Below are 11,097 nucleotides of genomic sequence, written 5' to 3'. Positions count from 1 at the left end.
GGAAAAAAACGGAGCTGGAGGAATCAGAGTCCCTCACTTCAGACTATACTACAAAGCTACAGAAATCAAGACAATATGGTACTGGCACAGAAACAGAAGCATAGATCAATGGAACAAGATAGAAAGCCCAGAGATAAACACATGCACCTATGGTCAACTAATCTATGACAAAGGAAGCAACGATATACAATGGAGAAAATAGAGTCTCTTCAATAAATGGTGCTGGAAAAACTAGACAGCTACATGTAAAAGAATGAATTTAGAACACTCTCTAACACCATAAACAAAAATAAACTCAAAATGGAATCGAGACCTAAATGTAAGACGGAACACTATAAAACTCTTAGAGGAAAACATAGGAAGAACACTCTTTGGCATAAATCACAGCAAGATCTTTTTTGATCCACCTCCTAGAGTAATGGAAATAAAAACAAAAATAAACAAATGGGACCTAATGAAACTTCAAAGCTTTTGCAAAGCAAAGCAAACCATAAACAAGATGAAAAGACAACCCTCAGAATGGGAGAAAACAGTTGCAAATGAATCAACCGACAAAGGATTAATCTCCAAAATATATAAATAGCTCATACAACTCAACATTAAAGAAACAAACAACCCAATCCAAAAATGGTCAGAAGACCTAGATAGACATTTCTCCAAAGAAGACATACAGATGGCCAAGAAGCACATGAAAAGCTGCTCACCATCACTAATTATTAGAGAAATGCAAATCAAAACTACAGTGGGGTATTACCTTGCACCAGTTAGAATGGGCATCATCAGAAAATCTGCAAACAACAAATGCTGGAGAGGGTGTGGAGAAATGGGAACCCTCTTGCAGCACTGGTGGGAATGTAAATTGATACAGCCACTATGGAGAACAGTATGGAGGTTCCTTAAAAATCTAAAATTAGAATTACCATATGACCCAGCAATCCCACTCCTGGGCATATACCCAAAGAAAACCATAATTCAAAAAGATACATGCACCCCAATGTTCATTGCAGCACTGTTTACAATAGCCAGGTCATGGAAGCAACCTAAATGCCCATCGACACACGAATGGATAAAGAAGAAGTGGTACATATATACAATGGAATATTACTCAGCCATAAAAAGGAACGAAACTGAGTCATTTGTTGAGACGTGGATGGATCTAGAGACTGTCATACAGAGTGAAGTAAGAAAGAGAAAAATAAATATCGTATATTAATGCATGTATGTGGAACCTAGAAAAATGGTACAGATGAACCGGTTTGCAGGGCAGAAGTTGATACACAGACATACAGAACAAATGTATGGACACCAAAGGGGGAAAGCCGTGGTGGGGTGGGCATGGTGGTGTGCTGAATTGGGCCATTGGGATTGACATGTATACACTGATGTGTATAAAACTGATGACTAATAAGAACCTGCAGTATGAAAAAATAAATAAAATAAAATTCAACAATAAAAAAAAATTACAGCAACTGTTGAAGTTTACTTCAGTAAGGTATCCTGGAGTTCCTAATTTCAAGGTATAATCAGATTCAAAAGGTATACCTAACTAGGGATTATATTGTAAATGAGAGAATAAAAGTTCCTGTGAATTGATTTACTAAGAAATCGCAGGTAGTTTCTTTCCCAGTTCTTTTTAAATCTTAATTTGTTAAATACTGATTATCCACTCCATAAGCTTTGACTTTTCTCACACTAGATTTTTCAACCTTAGCACTTTTGACATTTTGGGATGGGCAATTCTTTGTTTTGAGGGGCTGTCCTACACATTGTAGGATGTTTAGTAGCAACCCTGGCCTCTATCCATAAGATGCCAGTAGTGTCTCCCAGATGTGACAATCAAAAATGTCTCCAGGGACTTCCCTGGTGGCTGGGAAAGAGTAGCCCCAATTTGCCACAACTACAGAAAGCCTGCGTGCAGCAACGAAGACCCAATGCAGCCAAAAAAAAAAAAAAAGTCTCCAGGCTTTGCCAAAAATCCACTGGAGGACCAAATAGACCTTGCTTGAACCACTCTACTAAATCAAAATCTCTGCCTCAGAAAAGATCTGGGAATTATCTACAGCTGTACAGTACCTTCCAAAGCTGCTATACAGGTCACAGAAACTAAGCTAAATTAGAAAATAACTTCTAGAGTAAAGCCTAGTTACTTCTATATATCAGGCATTATAATTCTATTCACACTAGACATTTTCTATTGGATGGGCTACTTCCCTCTTGCTTCATTTTGAAGATTAAATAAAACAGAAAGAGCTTTAATAGGAAGCTGGAGCCAGACAAGAAGGAAGTCAGTGATAGAAATTTGAAATAATATGATTCATTATTTTTTATTATTGATATTTTAACAGATGCAAGATACGTTCACTGCTTATCTTCTATGCATCTAGGCACTATTACATATATAGTTAACTGGAAAAGTCTTGGGAAAATGGAAACATTTTGATATATTATTTTGGAATTCATAGTATCTGTGTAAATTGTTTAGTGGGTCTGTGCTTTATAGAGAGAATACTAAGAGGCTTTACTATTATAGCTCAATTATCATATTCTTTTGAGTATATAATTCAAAGGAAAATAATACAGTTTATTGTCGTACTTTCCCTCTCATTCAACTTCTTAGGACATTCCTCTAAATATTAAGAATTGAAAGACTAATGACATGCCCTTCCTTTGATATTCTTATACAATTGGAACCGTGACCTTATGACTTATTTTCATTCATCAGCCATATGGCCAAGTAAACACACACTGCTCATGATGTTTAAAAAATCATGCTGTCAAGTGTTTAACATAATCAAACAAAAGGCTGATAATCAAAGAAAAGTATCTTCATCATTTTTGAACAAATGGTAAGGTTCTTACCTACAAGCAACATTTGGATCAGCATTTCTTGAAAGTAGTAGCTCTACACACTTCAAGATCTGTTCCTCTGAGCCATGAGCAGAACATGCAGTTATCAAAATAGTTTGCTTATCTATAGTGAAAGGAAAGGTGAGGAAAACCCCACACACATCAGAAAGTGTATCTAATTAACTTCTTTTATCGTTCAAAAGATTCTAAATATTTATTGCATTCTTAAAATTCTATAACCTATTTCCAAATCTCTTGTTCTTAGCGGATACCTTTGTATTCCTTCACCAAAAACTGAGCTCAGGGATGAACTATCAATTTCCAAAGTATATCTACAATTCATTTACTAATTTCCTTTCCCTATTCTCATTTCTTCAAGAGACTAGGAAAGTGGTTCAGAGCATGGGCTCTGTGCAGATTTACTGCCTGGAGTTGAATAGTTTTTGGTTGATTAAAAGTATGCCTTGAACACATGGTTAAAAAACAATGATTGATAATCTCTGATTTCACTTCTTTAGTTCTCACTCATTTGACCACTCACTGAAATCTGGCTTACGCCCAAACCATCCTACTGAAGATGTCCTAACTGCTACATGTATTGGTTTCTTCTTAGTCCTTTTCTACTTGATCTCTCTTAGCCCATCCCATTTCCTAAAACTCTTCTTCCCTTGGCTTTTATGGCATCAGTGGAGATCAGGGTAAATTAAAAACCCAAACAAAACAAAAAACAATTCTCAAGTAAGAATTGGGGAATTAAAAATAGGTCATGCCAGCCATGGTTTACATTTGTGGTTCAATATTGACCAAATATGGAAATATAGATTCTGGTCCCAGTTCTGTCACTGATAAACTGTGATTCCAGTGATATCCTAGTAGACCTAACTTACATATAAGAAGCTAAAGCCTGCCCTCCACCTGAGGGGGTCTGTGGGATACATAAAATAATGTATGTGAACATGCTGGGCAAAATATAAAGTGTTTTATAACTGAAAGGTATTCCTCTCATTACAAGAAGCAGAGAAAGAAAACTATTAATCAGTTTTTTGAGCACAACATTTTATACACTTTCAAAAATCTCATTTCTAAGTATAGCTTTCATTGGGAGATTTTTTTTTTTTCTTTTTAGGCCACGCCATGTGGCGTGTGGGATCTTAGTTCCCTGACCAGGGATCGAACCTGTGCCCCCTGCATTGGGAGAGCAGTCTTAACCACTGGACCACCAGGGAAGTCCCTGGGTGATATTTTTCTTTTTTTCCACTGGGTGATATTTTTAAATGACATAATAAGAAAAACCTACCACAGCAGCAGATTAAACATAAAATTGTCAATAAGACAAGAATTTATATAAAATATATAAATGAGAAAAAAACAGAAATGATTTTACAAATATCTAATGTAGTACAAAATTAATATGAAAATTAATTCTAAAATGAAACCTATACCTGAATTACGAAATGAATTGTCTATTGGGAACTTGTAGAAAATAATCAGTAATTCAATATAATAATTAAATAGCATTTGCACATATACTCTTATTCTTCAAAAGCAATCAAACCACTACTGACAAAGACAGAAACAAATGGATTTAATAAATTATCTTTGAAAGAACTTTACGTGATATAATTCAGAGTTGAGCTGTAAATTCCAAAGACTGATTTTCAAGCAATTTTCCACTAAATTATCAGCTTTTCAGTGTTTTCTTTCAATGCATTTTACCTTAAAAATAACCAAAACTCTCTAGCATAGAAGTTAAAGGTATACAGTAAGAACACAACCATTTATAACGATAATATAAATGGAATCTACCTCTTTGGATAGAAGGTTTTTCAAAATATGTATGGTTTCTAATTTGTTTTTTATGTTGTTTATATAATATAACTAATAGGAAGATTTTTTTTTAAAAACTAATGTTTTTCACTTTGCTTATTAGCTGCTTGGGAATCAAGAAAATCACAGTAAAAATAATCAGTTAAGTTACATCAAATATCTTAACCTTATTACAATTTTTTTCAAGAGCAAAGGTTTATTTTAAAGTGAATATATGAAAACAGAGCATGGAAAGTATATATCACCACCCCCAAACAGAATATAATTAGGCTTCTAAACAGAGAAATATACAAAGTACATTTTCACATATTTAAATATTTAAAACATCTTACCCTTAACAAAGCTTGCATTAGCACCTCTGTCCAACAGAACCTGAAGCAGCGCTACATTGGAAACACTGGCAGCATACATAAGGGGAGTCCACCCATAGCGAAAGCTGAACTCTACACTGATGCCTGTCAATATAAAGACAAGGTGTTAAAACCTCCCCCACCAAAAAAAAAATCACTGTCATCTTAATATGTTTAAAGTACTTCATGTAGTGACATACACTGTGTACTTTATAATGGAAGGGAATTTCTTGGTAATTTCTTGGCTTCAGAAAAATAGAAAATTATATATGAACTTTGATAAAAAAGCTAACTTCAGTTTCACTATAGTTCACTTCAGTTTCACTATTTTCCAAGAGACTGAATCTGTCAAATGTTTTTTCATATAATATATATTTATATTAGAACAGGTTTTTACATGCTTCCTTTTTCTCTCTAGGGCAGTTGGGAAAAGTTTCACAGATAAAAAATGTCTTTTTAGTTAGAATATTATCATACATCTCTATGGTGGCAAACACCAAATATATTCCTTATTAAAACTCCTTTACCCTCCTTCCCAACGCAAAATTTAACCATGGGTTACTGGCCAAACATAAGGTTAAAAAGGTAGGTCAGGGTTAAGAAATGTAGACTGTACTTTGTGATCCAGGGATTTACATCATTACATTTGTATTATAAAGAAAATGTAGGTACCACTGCTGAGAGTGGGATAGGAGGCAGGGAGAACTGGTTATGAGGCTGGAAGTCCATGCAAAAGTCAGAGCAAGGGCAGCAGAGAAAAAGAAGAAGAAATACAAAAGGACATTTCAAAGGCAGGGTTATTGGAATTTAAAATTACATTGAGGAAGAGGAGTGTTGGAAAAGAACAAATAGAAAATAACTATCAAGTTCTGCTTTGGACAAATGGATGAAACAGTGAGCTAGAATAAGGAGAGGCACAGAAGAGATATCAGGCCTGAGGAGCAGGATAAAGTTTTAAATAGCCACCATCCAGAATGAGACAGGAAGGGATGGATAGTAACTGTTAAGAAACGATGAGAGCCAGCTGACCTTAAAATCCTCAAACAAATCATTAATGGTACAAATCCCCGAAGTCATCTGATTTTCCCCGATAGCACTGATTAGTTTAGTCACATAAAAAAGAAAAAAAAAAAATGGTTGAACTAATCTAGATTTGGATCTAAGACTGGGGAGGAGCATAGAAGATATGATACAAGGACAAGATTATAAAAAGGCAGTGAACATAACCCATTAAATTTGTGTAAAGCCTTTGCTATAAAGAGATCAAGATATAAGTGGCAAACTCTCTCTTCAACCTAAGAAATATCTGCTAATCTTAAGAAAAGAAAAAAAAAGAACGTTTTTCTGTTTCAAAGAAGGAAAACGTGTATGTGAAAACCACTGAATATAGGCTTCCTTATATATACCTTACAATTTACAGGTTGTAGTCTCTGGCTCTAAAATGTTCCATCTGCAAAGATGAAGGTCATATCACTGAAGGAATGCAAACTTGTTAGGGAGAACTCACTTTTTTTCTGTAGGAACACTAAGTTACTGAAAGACTATATTTGTCAAATTCCCAATTGTCTAACTTTAATTGATATAAGGTGCATGATAATTCCTAGGAGAAAACAACAGAAAACTGTCTTTGTACATATATATATACTGCTGACCCAACTTGTCTTCTCTAACAAATTTTCCTCTTTAAATTGCTGCAACTGTAAGCATATGAATGAGATCAGAGAAAAGATCATTTTGTTTTCTCATTATTCTTTCCTTATTGACCTTACTGCTCAAAACTGTGACAGCAAAAGTAAAAAGGAAAAGATGTGAAGATAAGGCTAAGCAAATGTGGCATTTTAGTATAAAAATTCTTAATAATCATCACCTCTAAGCTCAAAAAAGTAAATTATTAAGCACATATTATGTTCTAAGCATACTGCAAAAAAGATAAGTTTAAAAGGATTGACACAATATATTTTTATAGCTCAACGACATTCAAAATAACACTAAATTGTTTGGGGGTATATACATATAGTAAAAGTATAAAGACGTACATAGGAATAATAAATACCAACTATAGGAGAGTGGTAATCTCCAGGGGGAAAAAGATAAGTCGCCATACATTTTTGAATGTCTAAAATATTTAATAATTTAAAGAGAACTGAAAATGTTAGTGCATAGCAGAAGAACAAAAACCAAAGACTGCTAAAAATGGCTGACTCAAAAGGAGGTTTCATATTTTTATTAAACTTCCAACTGGTGCAGGAATACATATGGCTTTGAAAGGCAAAAAAGTAAAAATATTTTTTAAAGTGTTAAATAATGACATCTGGAAGGAAATCAGGAAATACTAAAACAAGAGTTACGTGTGAAAATGAGACTTCAGAGGTAATATGGGTGAAAGTGGGGACAAAGGTGTTTCTCTACTTATACCTATTTGTTATTGTTTTTTTAAAAGGAAGTTAAAATTTTTTTGTAATTAAAGACAAATTTTAAAAGGCTGACGAAATACTTTACCAGTAGGCTCTTTTCAAGTCCTTTCAAGAGCCTCCAACACTTCAGTGCACCTAGTCCCACTACTCCCAAGGCAAATTCACTTTTCTAAAACAAATTTCTGCCTATTCCATCCCATCCAACACTATGCACACTCCTGCATGTGTTCATATCCTAGTATTAGGCCTCTTTCAATTATTCCAATTTGATTCAATTTAATTTTTTAATTTCAAGTTCCATTGTCCACAAAGTCACACGATCCTTCTTACTTGTTACAACGGCTAATATTTATATAATGCCTATATGTTCTAAGACCCGTATATAGTCTCTCATTTTAATCACCCCCCCAAAAAAAAACCCTTTGATACAATGCATCCCGGTTTTTAAAAGGGGGTAATTGAAGTTTAGGAAGTTTCCTAAATTGGTCAAGATTACAGAGCCATCAAGTGGCAGGGCTAATAATCAAACCCAGAACTGTACTGTTTCCAAAATGATTTACTTTCCACTAAACCATGCATCTCTAGCATAGAAGAAAAACATTTTGCTATATATAGTTTTGTATGTGAATGTTTTGTATTTACAGGTAGACAGTAGATGCTTGTTAATCCTTTGATAATTTCAGTCATTATCAACAACTCACATTTCTATGTCAAGGTAATTTAAAAAAATAATATTTAATTTAATACACAGAAAAATGTCATGGGACCCAAGACAGAATTATAATGTTTTTATAAAGAAATAGATGCTCTGGGAGTTCAAATGACTTTCCCAAGGAAGCACACTGAGTAGGCAATAGGCTGGAAGAGGTATCCAGATAGATTCCTACTTCATTCTCATTCACACACTGACACAACCAACACAGGCAAAGAACATAACTAAAATGTACATAACTAGAAACAATTCTTGAGAAACACATAACAATAATTATAGACAAGTAAATGCTGAGCAAAGTAAGTAAGGATTATCAAAGTGGGGTAGGATTAGTCAGACTAGACCTTTTGAAGGAGGTGGAAGAACTGATGGACGGTGTCAGTGCGGCATTCCAAATTTGTGTTAGAGAAAGAAAATAAGGCAGAGAGAACTGAGTCAAGTAAGACATGTAGGACACTTGAGATACTAACATTCACTGTGCTTCCATTTGAAGAACAACTCAAACCTTTTAAAATAAGGAACCCTGGGGCTTCCCTGGTGGCGCAGTGGTTGAGAGTCCGCCTGCCAATGCAGGGTACATGGGTTCCTGCCCCGGTCCGGGAAGATCCCACATGCCGCGGAGCGGCTGGGCCCATGAGCCATGGCCGCTGAGCCTGTGCGTCCGGAGACTGTGCTCCGCAATGGGAGAGGCCACCACAGTGAGAGGCCAGCGTGCCACAAAACAAACAAATAAATAAATAAAATAAGGAACCCTTGTGAACTGAGACAACTGTGTTAGGTTGAAACTGTCCCTTAATTCTCACCAGAATCCAGGAGCTCCTCGACCAATGAAACATCTCCTGTGGTCAAAGCTTTCTTAAATGTTTCATGCTTTTCTTCAATGGCTAACGGTCCTTTTAATTTCTAAAAAAGCAGAAAGTTAAAAAATTTTTCTGTTACACATACTTTCATTTCCACTGCATCGGGAAACAATAGTGATCGAGTTTTGGTACATCTTTTTTGGGGGGGTGGGGGGAGGCAACATCCAGTTTGTGACTAACTCATAACTAAAATTATCTTTGGGTTATGATGGGTCCAAACCTAAGTAAAGAGCTACTTCGACAACCTAAAGAAGCGCATTTGATGGAAAGCACAGTAGGGAAACTGCGAATTGGTTTGGAGTCCAAAAGCCTGTATTTACACTGGAAAAAAAATTAGGGAAACACAGGAGAGGAAGTAAGAGGTTTCATGGCCAGGGAAGACCGATCCAGGTGCGGCCAAGACAAGTCCTCCTTCGCTACCTGAGCTGCCCGGTCGAGATACCCAATCTCCCAGCCGTCATCCTCGCTCTCGCTACTCTCGCCTCCACCGGCCACTGCCAGACCGCGCAAGGGGCCTGCAGCCATGGCCGCCGCCCAGGTCCCCACAAAATCTGCCGCACGCACGCACGCACGCCCGCCCGCCTGCTCCCTCTGCGCCTGCGCACCGGAGCGCGTAAGGCTGCGCGGGCAGGCTGTGTGGGCAAGCGCGACGCGCTAGCTTTGGGGCTTTTGGCCCTCAGGCGCAGGCGCGTGAGCGCGCGCAGCGACCCAGGTTCCTTCCCGCCAGTCGTTAAGTTCTTGGGAGAGGAAAAGTGGCCAGTGTGGCGGGGCAAGCAGAGCTGACCTCCTGGCCAGTGCTTCCAATTCCTTTCGGGGGTCTTACCCTACATTCTTTTTAGGGTATTTGCTTAATGAAATTCTTGCTCTTTAAGGAATGCCCCACTTGTGGCAGGAGCAGAATGGGGATTTAAATGACACGTAAGACTAGGCTTTCGCTTCCATTCCCTTTAGCTGTCCCCCTGCCAAATCCACTATCAAACATGCGTCCCCTGGCCAATGCTGTTGGCCTGAATACCTCCCTGAGGAACATCACCCATACGTTCAAGGAGCCGGCAGATAAATGGGAGCTGACAAAGGAACCAGGAGAATTCGTTCTTTCAATTTCATGTGATCTCGGATCTCATCGTAGATTTAGAAACTTCGGAACATCAAACACTCCCCAGATGGGTAGTGTAGATGCCTTAAAGGAAATAATTGAGAAAGGGGAGGAGTGGGGAAGAGAATGCATCAAAACAGTTGGGAAGGGCTTCCCTGGTGGCGCAGTGGATGAGAGTCCGCCTGCCGATGCAGGGGACACGGGTTTGTGTCCCGGTCTGGGAGGATCCCACATGCCGCGGAGCGGCTGGGCCCGTGAGCCATGGCCGCTGAGCCTGCGCTCCGCAACGGGAGAGGCCACAGCAGTGAGAGGCCCGCGTACCGCAAAAAAAAAAAAAAAAAAAAAAAAAAAAAAACAGCTGGGAAGAAGAAATGATTTAAACTTTCAGAAAGTAAACAATACAAACAACTCCAGGTGAAAGCAGTCCAAACGGACTTTTCTGCATCTATTCCAGCTTCTAGATGAAATATTGGTAACACAATGATTATCTTTGCCACCAGAGGAAAGTAGACCTATCAATGAGTAGGGCACATGTATGTACCTAAAGATAATTTTAAAAGAATGTAGCCATGCACCATTCTTAGAAAGTTTTACAATATTTTTTTTTCCCTTAAGGGGTCTTTGGTGTAAGATTTTGAAATTATCTACTTCAGAGATTTTCACGGATAAGTATTTTTAAGTAGTGTGGTTATTTGAGGGCAAGGTCTATCTTTCTAAATGCATTCATTCCATAAATGTTATGGATCACTGAGCACAGCCAGGCATAACTAAGTTAGGGGAGACAACATCAAAGACAAACCAAGCTGCCTCATGGAACTAACATTTTAACGAATAAAGACAGTAGGCAAGTAAACAAACAGGATTATTGCAGATTGTAAGTGACCCAAGGAAATAAACAAGTGCTCAGTTTCTGGAATCGCATAACTTAGGTTGTTTCCCAGCCAAATCACTTACTATCAGGAGCTGTGTGCTGTCGGGCAATGTACTTAGC

The 11,097-nt window shown here is 37.5% G+C and overlaps 1 protein-coding gene across 1 annotated transcript in view; it reads right to left on the bottom strand.

The window, feature by feature from the left end:
- The window catches only part of ASZ1 (ankyrin repeat, SAM and basic leucine zipper domain containing 1), a 74,786-nt gene extending 65,251 nt beyond the window's left edge, over nt 1-9,535 (bottom strand). Inside the window, exons 1-4 of the mRNA XM_024757793.1 lie at nt 9,431-9,535; nt 8,954-9,053; nt 5,007-5,129; nt 2,860-2,971 (exon numbers count right to left, since the gene is read on the bottom strand). Coding sequence (XP_024613561.1) covers nt 2,860-2,971; nt 5,007-5,129; nt 8,954-9,053; nt 9,431-9,535 — 440 coding nt within the window. The remainder of the gene's footprint in view (nt 1-2,859; nt 2,972-5,006; nt 5,130-8,953; nt 9,054-9,430) is intronic.
- Between the last annotated feature and the right edge of the window lie 1,562 nt (nt 9,536-11,097).

This window comes from Neophocaena asiaeorientalis, unplaced genomic scaffold (genome assembly GCF_003031525.2).
Source record: "Neophocaena asiaeorientalis asiaeorientalis breed wild unplaced genomic scaffold, Neophocaena_asiaeorientalis_V1.1 scaffold116, whole genome shotgun sequence".
Lineage (NCBI taxonomy): Eukaryota > Metazoa > Chordata > Mammalia > Artiodactyla > Phocoenidae > Neophocaena > Neophocaena asiaeorientalis.
This window is presented reverse-complemented; position numbering and strand designations above follow the sequence as displayed.